Raw genomic sequence first — 23785 nt, forward strand, 5'->3', positions numbered from 1 at the left:
AAAATGCAAGCGCCTGTCTGTTGACAGTTTCCATGGTAACTTCACGAACTTGCCGCTTCCAGCAAATAGCCTGACCATAAGTTCTATCTTTATAGGGACTATATTTTTAAGAGCACATCGGAACATTATTAAATGCTAATTTGGGGCCAAGCACTGTAGGTGTGAGGCACCTATTGTACTCCTAAGAATTAGAATTTGCCACTATTTGTCATGCCCGATCGTCCGATCCTCCTGTGTACCACGCCCCCTCGTTAACCTCGTCTGAGATCCCGATACCAGCTGTTTCGTGTTATTTCCATTAAGTCCTTTGTATTTAAGTCCGTGTTCAAGTATGTTTCCCCAGTCCTGTCATTGACGTCTCCACCGTATTGTGCTCCGTTTTGCCTTTTGCCAAATAAACCCCTTGTTCCTGGATCTCCATTTCCACGACCCTGATTCCCTGCGCCCTGCTCATCCCCACAGTCTGACACTATTATTATATTTTCTTACACGGGAGTCTATGGCAGCCCACAGAATCACTTGGTAGATTTTTTTAAATTTGGCACATTGAAAGAGGACAATCCAATGTATTCAGTCACCAAATTTGGGGTCAATACACCCATCCCTATAATGCCAAATTTCATCAGGCCAAATTTCAAGGCACATTTTTGCTTATAACTTTTGAACCGTTTGTTCTAGTTCTGAGATCTTTTTTTCCTTTGAATCAATGAGTCTTTCCGATTTGACTGCATCCATTGGTATTAACATCAGCCATATTGGATCTATTGCTCATTTAAAATTTTCCAAAAACGTACTTTTGCAAACTCATCCTATGGTGTTGATTATATTACCACCAAATTTGGTATGTACCATCAACAGAGAGTTGGGACCAAAAGCTGTTCAAACCATTATGATAAGGCAAATACTGTGGCTGCTGTTGTCCAATAAATTTGAAGACAAAGCAAACAAGCAGGAAATGAGATCATAACCTGACTGTAAATGTGCTTGCCTTTGCCGTTACCCCATGGTCATTGTTAGTGCTGTGTGTTCATTACACTTGTGGTTTACTTCCATATCCTGTCTTGTTCACTTTCATGCCTTTTCTGCTTCGCTACTAGCTTCTCTCTCAGATGTTACTAATCTATTCTGTCCTTCTGAGATTCTCCCTATCTATACCCAGGCTTTGTCTAATGCTCTTCATGTCCACACTCCGATTAAGCACAGGATTGTCCCCTTCTCCCATTCGTCTTATAGGCTCACTCCAGACCTTTGAGTCTTGAAGGTAACTGGCTGCTGCCTAAAATGGCTATATAAAAAGGCAGACCTCGCTGTACATTCCATACCTTACAGCAACCACAAAGTCTCTGCGACCTATCCTCCACCAGAATTTAAAAACATATCTTTTAACTCAATTATTTACTTCCCATACTCGTTCCTGATCTGTTGGTGTCTTTTTCTTGAATGTTTCATTCAGTGTGTTAGCTTAAGGTATAGGATCTATGTGCATATATTCCTATTTTCATGTATTTCCCCTTTCTAAATTCCTTTCCATGTCATTTATACCGTGGTAGTGTGCTGAGCTCCCTTATTGCTGCTTGCAGCTATATATGAAATACTTTTCTTCTGTAAAATGAATCGTTAACCATTCTTCTTTTTTTTTTTTTTTAGCCGTGGCATAAGGGGAATAAACCGCGATGAGGTGTGCGGTTACTAAAACATAATGAGCAGCCCTCTGCATGGTGTCGGGCCGCATTACACAAAGTAGTCATTGAGTATTTTTATAAAACCGCACACTTCGTTGTGGTTCAACCCATATGTATTTCTTTGTTTTTAGACCTTTTTATAAATTGAAAACAGCTGTGCATCGCCAAGCTAAGTTGCTTGTTAGTAATGCTGATGCTGTGGAGTGAGATGTCCTGTGCCTGTTAGTAATGCTGATGTTGTGGAGTGAGATGTCCTGTGCCTGTTAGTAATGCTGATGCTGTGGAGTGAGATGTCCTGTGCCTGTTAGTAATGCTGATGTTGTGGTGTGAGATGTCCTGTGCCTGTTATTAATACTGATGCTGTGGAGTGAGATGTCCTGTGCCTGTTAGTAATGCTGATGTTGTGGAGTGAGATGTCCTGTGCCTGTTAGTAATGCTGATGCTGTGGAGTGAGATGTCCTGTGCCTGTTAGTAATGCTGATGTTGTGGAGTGAGATGTCCTGTACTTGTTAGTAATGCTGATGTTGTGGAGTGAGATGTCCTGTGCCTTTTAGTAATGCTGATGCTGTGGATTGAGATGTCCTGTGCCTGTTAGTAATGCTGATGCTGTGGATTGAGATGTCCTGAGCCTGTTAGTAATGCTGATCCTGTGGAGTGAGATGTCCTGTGCCTGTTAGTAATGCTGATGCTGTGGAGTGAGATGTCCTATACCTGTTAGTAATGCTGATGTTGTGGAGTGAGATGTCTTGTGCCCGTTAGTAATGCTGATGTTGTGGAGTGAGATGTCCTATACCTGTTAGTAATGCTGATGTTGTGGAGTGAGATATCTTGTGCCCGTTAGTAATGCTGATGCTGTGGAGTGAGATGTCCTGTGCCTGTTAGTAATGTGGACCCTAAAAAGTCTATAGCTATTGCCACAATTTCATTTCAAAGAAAAATAGCCAGTTAAAGTCACTTCCGTCTTCCTTCTAGAAACAGGAAACAAACTAATGTGCACTTAGTTTTACTGACTTTAAGGTGTTTGGAGATAACCATGAATAAATAATAATGAACATTTACCTTGTTTCCCCTCTATTTTCTGAGCATCACAAATCATTTGTTTTACCACGTCTCCCATATATTAGATAGGTGAGGAAAACATTTAAGGGGAGTGATGAGAGCAGGTGAAGATTTATTGCAATTCATCTGAAACATTAGCTCATCTGTTTCTTGATTTCACCAGATGCTATACTGAACAGATACTGTAGCTCTAGCCTTGTGCAGCATGTACTGAACGGATCAGCCAAAAAGTAGAAAGAAGATTGTATTGGACATTACAGTGCATTTTGACAATGTTAAGAAAAATGATTGGTGGGGGGGGGTTATGTGTAATTTATTTTTAATGGTCTGTTACTTGGAAAAACAACACCCAATATTAAAAACATAAATATGAATTATCAGCTAAAACCACAAACAACCAATTATTAATCTGCTATCTATCTATCTATCTATCTATCTATCTATCTATCTATCTATCAAACCAATGGTGTTGTATTCATATATAATGTATATGGATTACCATAATTGAGCACAATTGAATAGGTTACTAATGGTTGCTCCAGTCTTTAAAAATATCATTATATTACATACTTAATAAATCACATCTAGGTCACATGCTGTCAATTTCACTACATTTGCCTGTTTCAATTAGTGGGCTAATTCCGGCAACACCAACAATTCTAGAATTTTTTAACTACTCATCTACATTCATGTTCAACTGCTTTCTCGTTTTGCCTCATTGCACCAAATTTTTCCCTAATCGTGCCAAATTCACATAGTCACAAACAGGTGCAGGTAAACAATCCTCCATCTGAATTTAACTTTTTTAGAGATTTGACCACAGCAGATTTTCAGTACATCGGGAAGGTGCATGGGTGTACTGGGAGTTCAGGCTCAGCCTGCTAAGCATGATGAAACTGGATGTAAGATGGGAAAACCTGCAAACCATTACAGAATTTATTCTGTTCATCTCTCCCCAGCAGAGAGGCCATCACTTTGCAGTATTGATGGCTCCTAAAACTTTTCAGCTTTTCAATAAAATGTCTTCCCTTCATAATCCTCTATTTTTTCCTGTCTTCCTTCCCATATTATGTGAGCTACAATAGTAAAACGGTTTATTTAAATTCAGCTTCATATTACAACACTCTTGATCTATAATGCAGTGGTTGAACTAGCATTCAGTATCAACCTCATTACTTTATACTTCAGATACCATATGTGTATATATGATATATTATACATACATAATTATTATATATGTATGTATGTATATATGTATGTGTGTATGTATGCTTGTATGTATTACATGGAGATTTCATAATTATATCTCATACAAAAAATCTCATTGTCCACTGTTAGTGCTTGAGGTCAGTAAATCCAGACGCCAAGGGAATCTAAAATAAATAAATAAGTACATTTTTTAACATCATTCCAAATGCAATATTACATATGTGCAGAGACACATGACCAAGCTACATGTTTACAGGCCACCTTTAGAAACAAGGGTACGAGGTATTTCTACTGACACGCCGAGGCTTGTCTTAGGGAGAGCCAGACAGAAAAGAACAGGGGGAAGACATATAAATGCTCCCCATATAGTCATGTGGGGCCTGCCTTTCACTGCAAATCACCCAACGTGGGGCCTGCCTTTCACTGCAAATCACCCGACGTGGGGCCTGCCTTTCACTGCAAATCACCCGACGTGGGGCCTGCCTTTCACTGCAAATCACCCAACGTGGGGCCTGCCTTTCACTGCAAATCACCCGACGTGGGGCCTGCCTTTTACTGCAAATCACCCAACGTGGGGCCTGCCTTTCACTGCAAATCACCCAACATGACATGCTGTCACTGAGCAAATATAGGTCATGCTGGAGTGTCCATTTTTATACAAGCACCTGGGCCAGTGCTAACATATATAGAGCCCATCTGTTCCTGTGTAAAGATTAAAAATCATTTGGGAATAAAATCTTAAGGTGTAAATAATTGCTGGCAAGTACAGGAATCTGCAAAAAATAAATAAAATCCAGTTTTATGTTATAGATGTCCTGTATGTTTCCCCATCAGAGCTACCGTGTGTATTTTGCTATTAATTGATTTACTCTGTATGCTCAGTGTCCTTTTTATTGCAATGGCAGTGATGACTGTCCATATGCTAAGCCCTTCATAACCAGCTTTTGTAGGGTCCATGTGTGACAGAGCCAATCTCAGCTAGTCATCATATGGATCTAATATTATAAGATCAATAATCATTCATTTTAATTCTCCACATGATCATTTTAAAACTATGCTGGGAAGAATGCTGGCAGCATTTTTGAGGTTAATGATAAGTAGGATTCTACGTATAATGACAAGTATTGCAGTATTTTTAAATAGTTACACGCATGACTAAATGTTAAGGTCTGAGCAAAATAAGAATAACTAACCACAACAGTCACATTTATCTTGTGGGGCTCACCATCTGAAAAGTGAAAAGTTGGGGTCAGATACAGTGCAGTCTTGGCAGCAAGCTTGAATGAGAAGAACCCAGAAGGATCAGATCCTGGCTACAGACAATGACCTTGGAAAAGTGGCGGGAAAGGAACCTGAGCTAGTGTATGATAAGTATCAGCTAGACAAAGATCCAGGTATAGTGTGGGCTCTGGAACCAGACCTCATGATCAGGGGTGGAACCTGTACATGATGAAAGACCTCAGGATAATGTCAGTATACTCACAGTGGTGGGCAGTGGTGTCGTAATGGTTAGGGAAGCGCACTCGTAATTGAAAGATTTCTGGTTCAAATCCCCGACCAGCAAGGCACCACTGAGGTACCCTAAACAAGGTAACACCCCCGGGCGATGAATTAGCTGCTCCCTGCTATCTCACATATGGGTTAAATGCAGAGGACACATTTCGTCATTGTGCGGTGTGTCAACAATGACCACTGTTCACCAAATTCTAAAAATTCACAGTCCCGGGCTGTGTTTGCCACTGGACAAGAGGCTTGCCTCTAAGCAACTGCAGACTCTGACTGTTGTTTATACATATGCACTGAAGATTTGGTCGGAGTACCCAGCCTTCTTAGAGAAAGTGGGTGAAGTGTTTGAAAGTGTACTGTCTATGGACTTTGCAGTCCTATTTCAAGACTTCAAAGTCTCAGTTGTTATTGGACTTCTGAGCAAACTATTGGCTGTACAAAATAAACACATATTGTCTAGGAAGGAACACACCTCAACCCAATGGATTTGCCCTCTTAATGCTAGAGGCAATGTTGGAAATTTGTGGTAGATTGCTGCAGCCATTGAGATGTTAGTTTGGGGGAAAGGTTGCAGGGGTAGATGAAATACAACAAGCCCTGGATATTGTTGGGAAGACATAGCTGGCTCACCTCTTCGATGTTCCATGGAAGTCTGCTAAAATAACTGGTAACGCTTTACATTAACTGTACCTTCATAATGCCGTTATAATGCATTCATAGAACATTCAGTGCACCTTCATAATGCATTTATAGAACATTCATAAACAGCATGTAAGTATTCCTTAACATCCTAACATCCCTTAACAGCTTTAACATACAATAGTCCCCCTGTATCCATGGGTGATACGTTCCAAGACTTACCACAGATATCCAAAACCGTTGATAATTGCGAACCGTCCGCAGACGCCATATATAACATGATTTTCATGTACTTACATATGGTAATTGATACATAACACAGCAAAACATTACCAACATTAAATAGTAATAATAAAGTATACCATACATTATTATATGGTACTGTACTCTCTCTCAAATTAAAGGGATTATGACATTTTAGCCGCATTCTCAAAAGACGATTCCGGAAGGAGCAATATGGATTCCAGCCTAGATGTAGAACAGTGAACCAACTCTTCTTCCTTGCATAGCTGGTGTGAGGGTTTGCGGGATTTTTCTGACAGTATACATGTGTGTTATGAATGCAGCAAGAGTTGTATCCACATCCTTGGCATAAAATCAAAGTTATGTAGAGTGTACGCTGGCCTCCGGCAAAATTGCATCTTGTCTCCACTCCTGTTTGTGATTTCCATGGACAGGGTATAATGTCGCGGCCATAGCTGGGAGGGCATCTGTTATAAAGGGCTAAAGGTGACATGCCTGGTATCTTTTGCGCTCGACTCTTTCGACCAGAGTGTGAAATGGCGGGAATGAGAGTCAGCATCTCGAAATCCATGACTGTGGTGCTCTCTCAGAAAAGAGTGGATTGCTCCTATTAGGCGAGGGGAGAGTCTATACTTAGTGAAACAGTTTAAGGGCCCCGGCGTCCCATTCACAAGTGACAGTAAGAGGAATGTGAGATTGTCAGGCTTTGGTGCTTACAGTTTTGAGGGTGCTGACCGTGTCAGTGGTGGCGAAGCTTGCACTTTACCGGTCAGTCTATATCACAAATCTATATCGTGGTCATGGTCATGGCTACAGTGAAATGAAGTTTCTCCACAGAAACTTCAAGCGCCAAATGTATTTAAGCAATCAAGCTTACTTAAACATGACTTAAATACGAAATACATTTCTAAAAACATCTCCTGTGTAGTAAGCTGTGTACAGACTAAATGTTGCTTAAAAGTTTGCATAAAACATCAAAGAATGCATGCAGCATAGTTTTTGTATATAGGGGTTTTAAACAACAATGTGGCATTTAAGGCATGCCCAGTACCAAAAACAGCTTGACCCTGCGTCTGTACCACAAGCACACCGACAATGCAGCGGTGCAGCATTACAGGCTAATGACTTACATAAATGCCAATTTAATGCTGATTAAATCCCAACTATCTGGCTAAACATTATTGGAGATGATGCCGTGTGAGAGGCAGGACAATATGGAGGAGTTACCCATTGAGTCAGGTCAACAGTGACATTTTCCAGCACAATCTTCTGTGCTTTTCAGTTGTCTTTTGAGATGGGCTTTTTTTTCTACAGAAGACTTATGCAACAAAAACAGCATAGTGTGGTATGCTGTGAACACAGCTGTGACACAAGAGACTTGACACAGAAGGCAAACTGCTGTGAGAAGGTTGAGGCAGGCTGCTCCTACCCCATGAGGTGAACACAAGGTGTCCAGCTGTAATTTCACATGGCTGGAACAAGACGATCAAGTGTTCCCTTATGTGTTGTCACTGTTTGCCTTCACTTGGCTGAAAAATTGGTAATCCACTCTTCAAAAATAATTGTTTTCCACTGATATGCACTTCTTTTCTATTTACTTATGTGCATGCTGTGATTAACAGCAAGAGGATTGGTAATCAATACTGAAGGAACTCTACCAATTGTATTAATATGTTACAGCAGGTTCACTATATCCAGCTACGGAAAAAATTAAGAGACCACAATTTAGGAAAAACCCTAATCCCAATCACGACACCCTTAACCCATACCCAGCCTTAACCTTAACCATAAGTAACCAACTAAAATACAAGACTTTTGGCACTTTTACTTTTTTGATTGCATTCACAGATTTTTATGAAACTGAGGTTATCCAAATGGCGACCTGAAGAAGTGTCCCCAAAAGTAAGGAAGTTTCAGATTTTATCGCACTTTGGTCCCCAAATGTGATTTATGCAAATCCACACACACACACACACACACACAGATCAGCTATTCCATTAAAATCCCCTGCCTAATATTGTGCAGGTCCCCCTCATGCCGTCAAATCATCTCTGATCTGTGAAGGCATGGACTCCACAAGACCTCTGAAGCTGTCCTGCATTATCTGGCACCAAGACGTTAGCAGCAGATCCTTTAAGTCCTGTAAATTGCGAGGTGGGGCCTCTATGGATTGTACTTGTTTGTCCAGCACATCCCACAGACATTTGATTGGATTGTGATCTGGGGAGTTTGGAGGCCAAGTCAACACCTTGAACTCCTTTTCTTGTTCTTCAACCCATTCCTGAACAATTTTTGCAGTGGGGCAGAGTACATTATCCTGCTGAAAGAGGCCACTGCCATCGGGGAAAACTGTTGTCATGAAGGGGTGTGCTTAGTGGGCATGTTTAGGTAGGTACTGAATGCCAGGACCCAAGGTTTCCCAGCAGAACATTGAACAGAGCATCCAACTCCCAGCTTGCCTTCTTCCCATAATGCATTGTGGTGCCATCTCTTCCCCAGGTAAATGATGCCCATGCATCCAGCCGACCATATGATGCAACAGAAAATGTTACTCATCAGATCAGGCCACCTTCTTCAATTGCTCCATGGTCCAGTTCTGACGCTCACATGTCCATTGTCAGCATGGGCACTCTGTCCAGTCTGTGGCTTCACAGCCCCATACGCAGAGAGCTGCTATGCACTCTGTGTTCTGACACTTTTCTATCAAAGCCAGCATTAACTTTTCAGCAATTTGTGCCACAGTAGATTTCCTATGGGATCACACCAGATGAATTTGCCTTCGCTCCCCAAGCACATCAGTGAGCTTTGGACGCCCATGATCCCATTGCTGGTTCACTGGTTGGCCTTCCCTGGATCACTTTTGATAGGTACTGACCAGTGCAGATGGGGAACACTCCCCAAGACCTGCTATTGTGGAGATGCTCTGACCCAATTGTCTAACCATCACAATCCGGCTCTTGTAAAAGTTGCTCAGATCCTTACACTTGCCCATTTTTTCTGCTTCAAACTTCAAAAACTGACCAACTTTCCTGCTTCAAACTTCAAAAACTTACCACGCACTGACTGTTCACTTTAATAATATATAATGGCACCCCTGATAAATGCTACTGTAATAAGACAATCCATGTATTTCACTTGACAGCTGATTTTAATGTTATGACTGATTGGAATGTGTGAGGCACACACACACACACACACACACACACATACTTATCATTTTGCACCTGAAATTAAAACACACACACACACATATATACAGTATACTTATCATTTTGCACCTGAAATTAAAACACAAACACACACATACAGTATATATATATATATGTGTGTGTGTGTGTGTGTGTATTTTAATTTCAGGTGCAAAATGATAAGTATTTTTGATTTTGACAGGTAAAACATTTTAGGAGTTACAGGAACATGCATCATAGCACAGTATGACTCTTGACCCTGTGAGTAAAGCATCCATGGGCCAAACACCAAAAACCACTTCAGCAAAGTGACTCCGGTATACAGAGACATTAAATTTGCAGTGTGAAGATCGCATTATGCACTTACTAATCAAAGGTAGTAAGAGGAGCAGATACAATTAGTTTTGTGATGAATAATAGCACTGCAATTTAAAGAAAGAGATTAATAGGCAGTACATTTCTTTGTCAAAAACCAACTCAAATTAACCCAAAATTACCAGTTGAAATGCTTTCTAAAAGTGACATGTGCATTAATTTGTCTTCATCCGGTATGGCACTGGCTGTCCTTAACATTCACCTTAACACAAATATATGAAGCTTTAACAACCATACTATTTTAGCTACAAAATAGTCTATAACAACCCTAAATGAAAAAAAGTACATTACGATCATATTTGGTGGGTGGGTTTTGTGAGTGTTGGGAAGAATTCACACCACTTCAGGGCTTTTAATAAAGTATTTTTGTCTTACATGTTGTTCTCTGTCCCAGCATAGCAGGCACACGGCAAAGTAACAAGCCATGGCCTGATGAACATGAGAAGGCTACTGGATCATGAAGCTCTGAAAATCTTTGGCTCATTCCGTTTCAGTTCGGATGCCTGGAGCCTCCAGCCGGATGTGCTGTTTGAGCCGATCTGGCCAGAGTCCCTTGGCTCAGCTCTTAATGCCCTTGCCCTATCTCTCTTACTGTCTTGTATTCCAGTAAACATTGTAATACGGTAATTAGACACATGATAAAAACTGGGAAGCCAAGGACTATATATATAACGTCAGCTATACTTGAAATGGACAGTAGACACACTTACGAAATAATGGTCAGTTACCCCACCTAATGAAACCCCTATATATATGTGTGTGTGTGTGTGTGTGTGTGTATGTGTATAGCACACATTCCAATCAATAATAAGATTAAAACCTGTTAAGTGATTAACACTGTATTGGTTTCTGTTTTGTTCTTTGTAGTGATTCTTCAAGAATATCAGGATTTTAAAAGGAACTTGACCCACATTCCTCATTCACTGAAATCACCTCTATCCCCAAGGCATTTTATATATTTTGTTGAAATGTTAAGTGACTTCTTAAAATGCATCCTGCTGGCCGATGAAGGCTCTAGTCTCCATTTTGATTGGCTGTGGACATTGCATGTGTTTAAGACAACATGCTGAGACCAGTCATCAGTCATAGTGGATACTGCATGTGTTTAAGACAGCATGCGGAGACCAGTCATCAGTCATGACTGATTTGCGTATCTGTGCTTCTGAGGTTTACTGTAACCAGGCATGATTTCGTTTTGAAAGCTCAGATTGGTTTGCTTATGATAAAAGAAAAATTCTACTTCGTTCCATAATCATTTATCTTGGGGTTCTTGCATTTTTAAATAATATACTGCAGTTTTTATGTGGGGGAAGAAAGTACATCTGACTGTAAGGCTTCAACATTTTAAATTTCTTATGAACCATATTCACAAAGCTTATAAATGTATGACATTTAATAATATAACCAAATGATCTGTATTTTTAATTCTTAAATTATTAAAGTACAAGAGTAGGCAAAATGCATGACCGATAGTACTTAAATTTTTAATGAAAACAATTAAAACAAGTATGTGGTGGATTTGCAGTAAAGACCATTCACTATTAAAATTACTGTCAGGATTGCCCTAGTCACAAAGGTTCAGCTACCTCAGTGCTACAACAGTCAGGCAGTATTACCAGGTAAAGCGGAAGTCTGCGTAATATGTGAATGCCTTGCTTATAAGGAATCATTTCTGTCACCTTAATTATTCTAACAAATTTTTTTTAAAAAGACTGAAAGTCACCTCGGAACCAGTTCAATGCGGAAAATTAGATTATCCCCTCTGACAAGCGCAGCACAGATTTTTAAATTCCCAACATTAGGCTATATTGAGATAACCACAAATAGTACTTCTGTTTAAGTGTTGCTGCTGATTTATTCACATTGTAACGCCTCTGCCTGGGACATCCGTGATGAGAAATAAACGCTGGGGCTCCCACGCTAAAGGCAGCGATATCTGCAGCCTTGCCAATAGGCAAAGGACCCTTTCTATTGGATATGTAGCTGGCCTGGCATAACAGCCAGTGAAAGGGCACGTAATGAAACTGAAGCAGGTCTCACTTCCGATCTGTAAGGCTGCCAGGCCACTTTTGCACACTTCTGACACCAATGAAACACCTCTGCTGGAGGCTAACCGTGGCGAGAATCAAACCCCGGTCTCCCACACTCCTAGGCTGCTAGAATTGTTGCAACATATATCACTTGTTCGAGATGTGAAAACTTTGTTTTTAATCTGAAATGGCCGCACGTAAGTGTTCAGGCTATACAGGATATCTTTATACATTCTGAACATAATGCTCTTAACTTAAGCTCCCCGGTAGAAAATCGTGGCTCTCCTGAAAATAACACATAAAAACTCATGAACTTGCAGACAGTGAAGTCTAGAGATTATTTTTACAGTAAAATCATAGTCACCAGCAACACCCCCCCCCCACCCCAATTTCACCACTATCTGTGGCCTGTTGTTCAGTGCTAATATAAACAAAATAATAATAAGCAGGTGTTGAACCTCATGACCCTTTGTAGTCCAGGGCAGAATATCAAAGGTCTGCATGAAGACAGAGCTCCCCCTGGTGGAGCTCCTTTTAATTAACTACGCAAACTAAGAATTTAGAAAACTGAGCAAAAAAATTTTAAAAATACCTGTTTAACCTTCTTCATTTCTTCTTGCATCTTATGCTGGTGGTTTGCAGATTCGACCAATGCATCCTATTTAGAAACATTTAGAAATTACATGGTATCTATAAAATTTCTTTTTTCTCAGAACATCCTCTTCAATTCAAATATCATTTTACTGAGCACAATTTACCATGTGGCACGAAATTTAATCTGGCAAACAATTGCGGAATCAGTGAACATAGAGAAACCAAAAAATAAAAAATCACCGGTCATATCTAAAAACTCAGAAATTGATGAATCCTGTGGTGATTTCACACTTTCATGTCCTTTGAGAGTATATACTGAAGCCTTCCATGAAACTTTGCTGTCTTTTAATATACAAGTAAGCCTTGCATTTTTGTACTGTTTATAATGTTTTTCTCTTGTGTTTTGCATTCCTCCCAATCTCATGTTGAATGTGTCCATCTGCCTTCCTACACAAATTTAATTACATGGTATTTTTGGCATCAGCTTTTTCTCTAGCTTTAACAGCAAAGCAAAACTGAAAAAACACGCTTTTAGATATTTATCGTTTGATTATAACCTAAATTTCTTTGAACATTTTTGCTATCGTTTCAGTATGTTCAGTATGTTTACAGTCTTCATTATATGCAGCGAAGGAAAAAGTGTTACCTGAAGTTTCTTTATCTTCTTCAAAGCTTCAGTGTGCTCCTTTCGCAATCGCTCCATCTCCTCAAGTTCATCAGAATCTGATGAATTAAACTGCCAGGTAGGAAAAAGTAATAAAATTAGATTGACGCTGCTCTTTTGTTTCAAAAGTATTGTAGAAATTATTGCAGGAACATCCATTAATCAACATGCACTGGAGATGAAAGGGTTACCGGTTGCTCTCCTGAAGATTTTGACAGGCTTGGGAGATTATCTGAAGCAACGCTTGATGCTTCTTGACCCAACGTGGACGCGTCAATCTGTGACTCGACCAGCTCTTTAGTATCATCCTCACGATCTACATGGGAACACTTCACATTTCAGTATGTATTAACAATGGGGGGGGTGTATTCAAAAGACAAAATCAAAGACCAGATCAAAGGTATGTGCATTTGCTTCAGTGGTAGACTATGAAATGCAAGAATTAGTGTTATAAATTATAGCCGTAGTCCTGGTTTTTGGTCTTACCCTCAGGAGCTGCAGGGCCAGTCGAGTCAGAGGACAGTCGCTCTTTCAGTGTCTGCCGCTGTTCTTCCGTGAGTTTTATCCCTAAGGACCCTAAAGCCTACAAACCCATTAAAATTTTGGTTCATTAGCATACTCACACAGAATGCTAATGTGCCCATATTTGCTATCCAACTCTCTGTTACATTATGGTTTTTATATGTGATCTAGCAGTAACATTGCGGGTAAAAATGTCCTGGCTAAAATTGCCCACTGTGGCCCTATTAGATCTGCCCTTCTAATCATCCCCTGTATCTAACAGGTGAATTCCTTCTTGCCGTTCACCACTTTAGCTACTGTGTGGTGAACGTACTGGTGCAGATTGGCTGTCGTCACATCATCCAGATGGGGGCTACACAGTGGTGGTGGTTGAACTGCCCATTGCCTCTGTAAAGTGGTTTGGGTACCTTGAAAACCACTATATAAATGCAACTTTCATAAAAAAAAATGTAAAACCCATTTATACCAGGGGCAGGTAAAGGGAGTTTTATTTATAGTATTGCAATAGGCCCTAGCAAGACTGAGAGTGCTAGCATCAGTAGGCAATACTGATTACTCTTTGTGGAAGGTCTGGGAACTCGCTGCAGCAATAATACAACAGTCTGCCTCAGACAAACAAAAAGGGCTAAATTAAAGTACCCTCACTTCATCATCACATAATAGTTTATTGAGTGGCACAAAAAACTGCAGCATTCACTAGTCATTATTCACAGTCGGACAGGCAGCCTTCATTTAATTTCACCTCTGTTGGTTAAATGCAATAACAATCGTGCAACGGCAATTGATTATAATGCTGAAGGAATAAAAACTGACCTGCACCAGGTTGTCCAGCTTTAAGAAACTGCTAGAGCTAAGAGAAAATCCCATCCGTGGGGCCGAGCTGGTTGGTGTATGACTGGCAGACACAGCATCTATTGATACAAACACACATACAGTCGGGGAGGGGAGTTAGCACTGCCAAAACCTCTAAGGGCTCAGACATTAGAGTGAGGAAGCAAATGGAAAAGCAGTTTCATTTGGCAGATTGTAGGCCAAAGGTCTGTCAAAAGGTGGGGCGAAGGTGAATAAAAACAGGATTTATTCAAGAAAGGACTTTATTGGAGTTAAAATGATGATGAATTGATGATAAGACCTCATAATATTCAAACACAAAACCAAAACACAACATACCCAGCTCAGCTAAACCACAGGCAGTTAAACCTCCAAGCTCATGCTATTTAAACTTTAAAGAGGACAGCAGTTATCAATTATTTCTATACCTGAGGTACTCGCTGGCCTGAGAATTCTGTTCATTCGCCATGAGGATGTAAAGTATCAGCTCTTGAATCTCTTAGTGCTGTTCCGCCACCCACCAGCTCGACACGTTCTTCTCATTTGCAGGGTGAACCACAACACACCAGTCCCTATTATGAAGCTCATGGGAGTAAATGCAAGGAGGTTCCTAAAAGATTGGTTTGCATCTGGAACATTTTTTTCACTCCCATCTTCTGCACCCACTGCTGGCACGTCACATGAATATCCATCTATGAGGCTTGAAGACATAAAGAGAATCTGTATCCCCATATAACTGGATCTCAACTGTGAAGCTGCATTTTTATTTAATCCATGACATATAAAATCATATGATACCCTTTTGCTAATCTTCAACCTGGTACTTTCATTTAAAATATGTCTGGTCTCTCTGTATCCAGTGTTCATTTTAGCATACTGAGTGCCAGCTTGGTTTGGTATATCTGGCAAATACATAAATAATAAAAACTGAAAAAAATATCAAGTTGTTGGACAAAAATTTGACTTTTAGAAATATTCTTATCAGTTTTCTATTAGTTAGACAGCAAACTTTAATTCAGTGTCAATTTCTGAAATCCAGCTGTTCACTTTAACTCACATCATTACAAGACAAGATGAAGGAGCTGCATGTTAATTAGGAGGGTTGTAAAGATACTGTAGGTAATGATGGAGGTTTTCATACTGCTCACTGGAAAATGGGCCACATTATTCTAATAAGGGAAACAGGGAAAATAAATTCAGAAGTCAAATGTTATTAAGGAGACGGTTCTCTGGCATAGCTAAAGGATTAGTGTCAATTGTCATGCTACTTTGCAAGAATCTGCAAAACAAAGTTACGCATAATTAAAATTATTATTATTGTTTTTTTTTTACAAAGCAAAGAGCAAAAAGAATGGAGCTCAGTTTGAGTGTGAATACACGCCATGTGACAGTTGAATAATTGTCAGGGAGACAATGCATTAAGACGTCTTCCAGCTAGCCATCCTTCTTGTCACCCTCCAAGTTCCGCTGTGCGTCTATCGCGCCACACTCAACACTTCACTGGCGGGCACAGGCGAAGCATGGCACAGTCCGCCAGTCAAAAAAAAGCCTCTTGCGCAGCCCTCTCGTGTCGGCGCCCGTCCTAGCAGACTGAAGGGATAGAAGGTAGATGACAGTGTAATCCCCATCCATTTGGGAATTCCTCTGGTCGCAGCGTGATGGGGGGGGGGGCGTGCCTTTTTTTCCACAGAGACAGCAGAGCGCTTGACACCTTCCAAATGAGCAGTCTGGCAACCCGCCGCCCCCATTCCTCCCCCACTTCCGCCGCCGGGCGCTTCGCCATCCGCCATCTGTCTCGCTTCTCCAGCTCGGCTCTCCATCGACTCAAACAACTTCTGCAGCATGGTGGAGCGTACCACGCTTAAAGGAGCCATCGTTAAGGTGGTGGTGGTGGTGGTGGTGGGGGGGGGGGGGGGGGTGTTGGTGATGCAAATCCTCACTTCATTAAATATAGACCTTAGCATCTCAGTCCTCCTTCACAAGCTGCATGTGACACTGTGCACTAAATGGAGACATTATCTACCACATTTATTCACACCTACTATTCTACCTGCCTCAGTGTGTCGGCTCTGTATAATAACAGTGTAAAACTTTGTGATATATGTTAACCGTATATAATTTTATGACACAGGCATCAGCGGATTTCACACCCTAGTGACCAACTACAATACAGATGTTTCCATTAATCTTCAAGTAATGTTCAAGGGAATCACTGAAGGTAATACAGTGAATGAGTTTATATTAAGGAACACAGAAAAGGAGCACACCACTCTAGTGTTTCGTATATTTGCTTTTTAATTTGGAGCCAGTGATTATGCACCTAGGAAGTATGGAACAAGAAACAAGCTTCATCTCAGATTGGGACAAAAGGACAATGGAATTACACAGATCAGTGCGATAAGGACAATTTGAGTACTGTTGCATGTAAACAGCACTTCTTAGGACCATGAGAGGATACCCAAGGTACCAAGAGAAAACACAGACAGAACGTGTAAATACTACACAAAGCCAGGGCTGAATTTCAGCCGACGGCCCTAAAGGTTCAGTTCCACCAAATGAGCCACCGTGATTAGGAGAAACGATCTGAAAAAAAGAACCAAATCTATTTTTTTACAGAACACTTCCCAACACGATGCCCCCAGGACACTAAACATAGCAGCAGCATTACAAGTATATGCAATAGACTTAAAGTTTATTTCTTCAGCAGGTCGCCTCCAGCACAGACATGATCATTGAGATACAGCTCCCAGCCCCGGAGGACATCTACAGCTCACGCTGCCTCAAGAAAGCTTCCAGCATCTGTAAAGACTCTACACAGCCTCGCCATTGTTTGCTGGAACCTCTTCCATCTGGCATGTGTTATAAGGCCCCTTACGGCTGCACCACCAGACTGAGGAATATCTCCCCAGAGCTATAAAGGCCATGAATCAACTCATCAAGCTCCCTCCATAATCCTCCTGACTGTTTTGCTTCGCACTGTTTTTCATTTTGCAGCACTATTTTGCACATCTGAGCTGTTTGCACTACTTACTACTGCCAGACTTGCACTTCACATTCCTGGTAACTTTATATTGTCTCTAATGCCATATACAGTTTATTATACTGCTTACACTGTACATACTGCCTTAAACTGTGGTTAATAAGTTAATTAATTACCATTTTAAAATTGTATTGGTTCTGATGCTGCTTCTTTAAAAGTAAAAATTCATTGTTATTTTATCCAATTTGTTTGATTTTTATTTAACTTATTGTGTTTTATGTGTAAAATGGTGAATCTCAAACTTAATCTCACTGCAATGTGCAGTGTCCATGGTACACATGTAATCGCAATAAAGATATTCATTCATTCATTCATTCATTCATTCATTCACTCATTCATTCACTCACTCATTCATTCATTCACTCATTCATTCATTCATGTGCATTACAGATGGGCAGATGAAAAATAACTGAAGCTAAACAGACTTAAAGAGTGTACAAAAAGCCAGAGGGTGACAGAGGAGATAAAAAAAAAAAGGCTTGTAAATCACCTACCTTGTACATTTTTTGTGGTGGGGGGATGGGTTTACTGCAACCTCAACCCCACCATTTGTATTAAGTACAGTTTAAAACCCTCTCGGTGTGAGACGGGTCATTTCTCCCTCTCCTGATCTACGTTGTTATACATAAAGATGTCATAGCTATATTCGCAAAATATGCATTATATTCCGTCTGCAAATTATTATGGTCTAATTATACATGAATGAATTTTAGTTTAGCAACAATTCCGGAACTTGCTGAACTGAGTAAGAAAAAGACTTCATAGTCATCAGCTGTGTGGCACCCGCAGGGTTTAAAAATGAAACTCATGTGAAGGAGTAACCTTAATTCCAGGGTTGTTTGCAAATTGACCTGTCTGAATTGTAAATCTGTGCGGGGGTCGTTCTCGTTAGTAACGCAGATGTCAAGCACATTAAACAATACAGAGAGACGACACTCATGCTAAATTTACATCGATGGAGATGAAGCTGAAAACATTTTGCAAAAGAAATAAAGGTACTTAGTAACTAAAAACTGTTCATCTGAATAATAATATGTGCCCAGTGTGGAGGCTTTTTTCAGAAGTTTAAATACATGTAAAGATAGCGTTTCAGAATGTAGTGGCAATTATAAAATTTTATTTCTACAGGAAAAGCTTTTTGTTTTTCTCATCCATTTAATTCCCATCCCTGATAAGGGCTTGTGTGGGACAGAAAAGGCCCACAGCACTTCAGAAGTAGGATGAATAAACTAAACTCCTCTCATGGTATTGATGACTCAAAACACGACGAGGAGGCTGATACTATTTCCTCCGAAAAGGGCTACGACGCGGCTTGGCGAGCTGAGCATTCAAGAGGAACTGTGCACCCACAGCCTGGCACCCGCAGCACACCCAGCTTCTCTCCGGCTGAAAATAGCTCTGCATAATGGTCATTGAACGCTCGGCACAGTTAATAAATAAAAGCTGGAGCTTTTTATCGAGAACACACAAAAGTACGGAAGCAGAAATGCGCCCTCCATGAAGCCCTAGAGTCCTCAAACAACCCCCCTCCACCTGCAGAGGAGCGATTTGGCACAGGATACGCGGTTCCCAGAACAGCCAGCAGCTTTCTCTACATTGTCCCCCCCCCCCCCCAAAAGCTGAAGGGTCCTCAAATTTGGATGCCGCATGGACTGAACCCCCTGTACGGGTCATCAGGGTGTCATAAGCACTGCACATTTTACAGTCCTCTGAACATGGCTGTTTTTTATTTCCTGTGGCAGACATTCAAGCACGTTATAAGGATTGTTAATACGGAGCTATGCAATGTATTTATTTTGCTAAACTATATGGACACACAGTTTCATCATCACTGTGGCTAGAACTATATTAAAATGTATCTTGTGAGAACCCTGTGGAACACATGTTTATATATATATATAAAGTTCATTTGAAATGTTTACATGGAACATGACCATTTGACCGCTGTTGGGCAAACTGGACCCTGTTTCTAACAGGCAGTCCATAGCTTTGCAGATACTTGGGAGAACTAAAGACTGTACATACTAATCCCACATTCTTCCTTCCTGCATCCTACCAGCCAATTGCTTCATCCTTCACCATTATTTGAGAATATACTGAAACACTGAAACACTTTTTAAACTGTAATACTGGGAAGCATCGTACAACACACCTATTCTTGTTTTAGGACATTAAAATATTTCCTAATACGTTCCAATAATGCAAACTACACCATTAAGTGCCTCTTGGTTGGGGAGGGATTTGAATGGAAATCCATAGCACAACTACAGATAACAAGGTTTTGCTCACTAAGTGCTACACTATTGATATTTCCATGACCTAAAGGGTGATCAACACCCATTAAATTGACTGAGGGACACCTTTTCATTAATGTGATTTCACAAAGTTCCTGGTAACTATGGCAACACACCCACGCCGACAGAAGAGGTTTCGATTATGTGGCCTTTGCCTGCCTTTAAAATGTCATAAATGCCCACCTTTGATATTTGTTGTAAAAATTAACCCAAGCCAAAGTCACCGTTAATGCTTTTAAAAACTATAATTATTATTCCATTGCATTAAAAAAAAAAAAAAAAAAAACTTATTTCCACTCAGTCAGCCAAACTTGAAAATATGGTGTATAGCCATCTTTTCATTTTTTCATTCAACTGTTTTCACCATATAGCCAGCCAACACGCTTTAAGTTTTGCCAGAAAATATCTATAGAGATAGTCAGGACAAATCTTGCTCGGTATTCACACACATAAAACAATTCAGAGAAATTATAATTATATTACTTGTTGGCTATTTATTTAGTAGATTAGCTGTGCTCATCAGGGGGTTAGCACTTTTATCATGCACACACTTGTGTGTTATATTTTATACAAAACAAAAAAAAAGGTAAATCAACCGTATTTTTTAGTGATGGACAAAATGATGCTTCGTGAACCATTTGCTGTATTTTTTGACCACACTGCATGGTGTTCTTGGTTTGCTTTGGTGCATGATTTGTGCCCTTTTTGAACGGAGAGCACCATCTAGTGGAGTCAAAAAATACAGCAAATGGTTCATGGAGCATCATTTTGTCCATCACTAGTATATGTAGTCACTAGTAATCTATTTTTTTGTCTGATTCATATCCACTTTAAAGGCAGGTGGCTGTCCGGCTTGTGAAAAGCATAGCATGACTGCAGCATACCGCTTTTGTTCCGAAGGGCTGACCTTTACAGTGTTATCAAATCAGTACTCCTCTCTGGCACTTCAGCAATCTGCCTGTGTGGAACATAATGATACAGCAAAGTTGTAGGCATCACTGTATATACCATATGCATAACACTACCTTCATAGCACCCTGCTGCAACAATGATCTCAGGCCTATGATTGAAGGTATACAGAGCCAAGAGTGACCGGGCATGAGAAAAAACTGTCACGTTAGGTTACACTGTCAAATAAACACCAAAGTAAATATAAAACAGTGACCACTTAAGACCAATAAAGGGCAAAACGAATGGGACTTAGGAAACTAATGAAACTAATAGAAACATCCAAAGAAAGCGCACAGTTATTAGCATCCTAGTACAGTGCTTATGGATAGCCAGCCAGTGTGGCTCTGCCCCCCATTAGCCAACTAGTTCCACTGAGAACTGTTTTATGTTACCTAGCAACCATTCTCATTCTCCTGCTCTGAGACTGTGGTCATTTGCATAAGAATGATACTTAATAAATCTTGTATTTTTTTTATTAAAATACATCAGTAATATTCCTTTTAATGTATAGTAACCATTTGATTAGAAACAATCATACCAGTTAGGCTAAGCTATATCACTTTAAACAACAGTCATTGACTTTGAAGAAGAAAAAAATAAGTTCCAAATGAATTTCCTTTGTAAGACCCAATTTAATCAACTAAGTGCTTTTCTCAGAAAAATATCACCAAAGCACTACAGTTAAATAAAAAAAATCAAAGTAAATAAAGAAAAGCCTCTGGATCCAATTATTTTACATACATTTCAGAATGGAAAAGTGCTAAAACTATCCTGCTGAAACTTCTGCTTTTAAGGAAAGGCTGCTTATTAACCACAGAACTTCAGGTTACAGGTCAGACATGCTGATTCTTAAACAGAGGATCAGGCCTGATTACTCAGCTGATTTTTTTGATTCATTAGATAAAGAGGCAGAAGACTTAAAATTTCTGCAAGAATGACTTATTACCTGGGCAAGTGTATGCAGCTGTGGTGTTATCAGGTTGTGCAGCAGAGGGCTTCTCCTTCCCTGGGGGAAAGCTTCGAACCTACAGCGATGCATGACAAAGGGCTACGAGTTCCACCTGGCCTGAACACAGCACTGTATAAACCACACCACAGTTATGTGGCATAGTGATCTAGGTATATGCCTGTACTTATTTTTACTTACGCTAACAAGACAAAATGGTGATACTACACAGCTTTCGAGAGGGAGTTCAGCCTTACTTGACTTAGCTGGACCGAAGGCAGGGTCTGACTTCCAGGACAGGGAGCGCAGGAAACCCTTCGGACCAGATTCCCAGACTGCGACAGCAAGCCCAGCCCTGTGGGCCTCAGTGACTGGCCATCCCCACAAAGTGCCGGCTGCAGGGAGATGGGACTCTGGGGACTGTTGCCGGGGCTGAGGGAAGACCTCTGGCGAATGAAGACAATCTCAGTAGTGGGGTCTGGCCTGCAATGGGAAACCACAAGGATGCACGTGAGGACCACTGAACGTAGAGCTTATAGCAAGGCAAGGGTGGGGTCCTGCATGTTATGGTTCTCTCTGTCCCAGTAAACCTCCCATTGCAACTATGACACGTAGCATACAGGAAAGCATGCTGTCTGACTAGCCTCAGTGGAGAACCTCATTCACATTTGATGACTGGTCTTCAAGAAGATATGCTACACTTTCCCAGGAGCCAACACTTGCCAAGTTCCAGTTGTTCATACAGCATATGGAAGCATCATCCACAATGGAACGTTGCACATATAGGTAAAGGAATGTAAGAGAAGAAAAATCTTTTCTACTGCAGGACAGCATTTATATTCCATGCTGAAACCATATCTTCAGTGAATAATAGCTACCTGCCTAATCATACACTTTCAGCTTCAGTTACATCTGTATAACAGTGATGATGTCATGCACTCTTATGCACCATTAGGTGTTATAAATATACTGGATTAGTTTTTCCTTTTTAAAATGGGAAACTTTCACATAATAGCACCCATAACACCACAGTAAAAAAAAAGAGAATAAGATAAAAATAGTACAAATAATAAAAAAATAAAATGTCCTTCTAAGAACACCAGATGGTTGTGCTAACAACATTTCAGTAATGCCTACAGTGTAAATGTGTGGGACGCGGGAACGGACAAGGGCTTTGAGCTGGACTCAACAACTTCTCCAGTGATGGAAATTTTATCTGAAGATGACAATTATACTGACTAAATGCATGTTATTTTGTCCTTCTTGGTCTGCCTTTCCTCCATTTCTGATGCAAGGTGCCTTAACTATTAATTTAAAATCACATTACATAACACTGCAGTCATACATAATTATGCCTCATAGTAAAACTGCATTGCTACACTGTCATCACCAAAAAACAGGTGTACATTAGCATTTTGCTAACCATTGCCGCCATCTGATTGGGTCTAACTGGGATGCCCCTGTGGAAATTTTGTTCATTGTAAAGATTAAAAAAATAGGTCCCCGAATAAATAATCCAAGGTCACATTTCATAAATGTAGGACTTGTGTATCCCGGTACGTCAGTGATTATTTCATCATTAAAACTACAACATACAGAATGGTAGCCTGATGTTCTGGCGAAGTACAGTATGCACACAATTTCCTCCTGCAATAAAAAACATGTAGTTAAGGGTGATCTGGAGTCTACATTGTCCATGGGTTGTGAACGTGTGCCTTACAAAGGCCTGACATGAAGCCTAGGGTGTCCCTCCTTCATGACTGACCAGAGGTGCCAAATCTGAAACACTTGACATGTTTACTTGGTATTTATTCCCCTAACATTCAGTGAAAAATACAGTGCTTGGTAAGTGAAACATACCATAGAGATTCAGATCACCGATGCTTTACTTTTACTTCTTGTAGTTAAAATGAGAGTATAGTTCATCCCATAGACACATAACATTGACAATATATATCCTTTCTACAAAAGGTTATTGTCTGCCATGTTACATTTTCACATTGGAATATTTT

At 40.3% G+C, this 23785-nt stretch overlaps 1 protein-coding gene and 1 long non-coding RNA gene across 7 annotated transcripts in view; one reads left to right on the forward strand and one right to left on the reverse strand.

The window, feature by feature from the left end:
* The window catches only part of stxbp4 (syntaxin binding protein 4), a 56013-nt gene that overhangs the window by 14155 nt on the left and 18073 nt on the right, over positions 1-23785 (reverse strand). For all 5 annotated transcript variants that reach the window (XM_023822656.2, XM_023822654.2, XM_023822655.2 and 2 more), the window contains 7 exons: positions 22031-22256; positions 21774-21852; positions 14525-14622; positions 13676-13772; positions 13381-13505; positions 13172-13261; positions 12524-12589 (listed from right to left, as the gene is read on the reverse strand). In XM_023822656.2, the coding sequence (XP_023678424.1) occupies positions 12524-12589; positions 13172-13261; positions 13381-13505; positions 13676-13772; positions 14525-14622; positions 21774-21852; positions 22031-22256 (781 nt within the window). The remainder of the gene's footprint in view (positions 1-12523; positions 12590-13171; positions 13262-13380; positions 13506-13675; positions 13773-14524; positions 14623-21773; positions 21853-22030; positions 22257-23785) is intronic.
* Positions 16463-17892, forward strand: LOC111849622 (uncharacterized). Of its 2 annotated transcripts, none has more exons than XR_002839592.2 (2): positions 16463-16760; positions 17247-17892. It is a non-coding gene; the product is annotated as an uncharacterized lncRNA (long non-coding RNA). The 2 variants fall into 2 exon arrangements; XR_011991753.1 differs by having other exon boundaries at positions 17250-17892.

Source organism: Paramormyrops kingsleyae, chromosome 5 (assembly GCF_048594095.1).
Source record: "Paramormyrops kingsleyae isolate MSU_618 chromosome 5, PKINGS_0.4, whole genome shotgun sequence".
Classification (NCBI taxonomy): domain Eukaryota; kingdom Metazoa; phylum Chordata; class Actinopteri; order Osteoglossiformes; family Mormyridae; genus Paramormyrops; species Paramormyrops kingsleyae.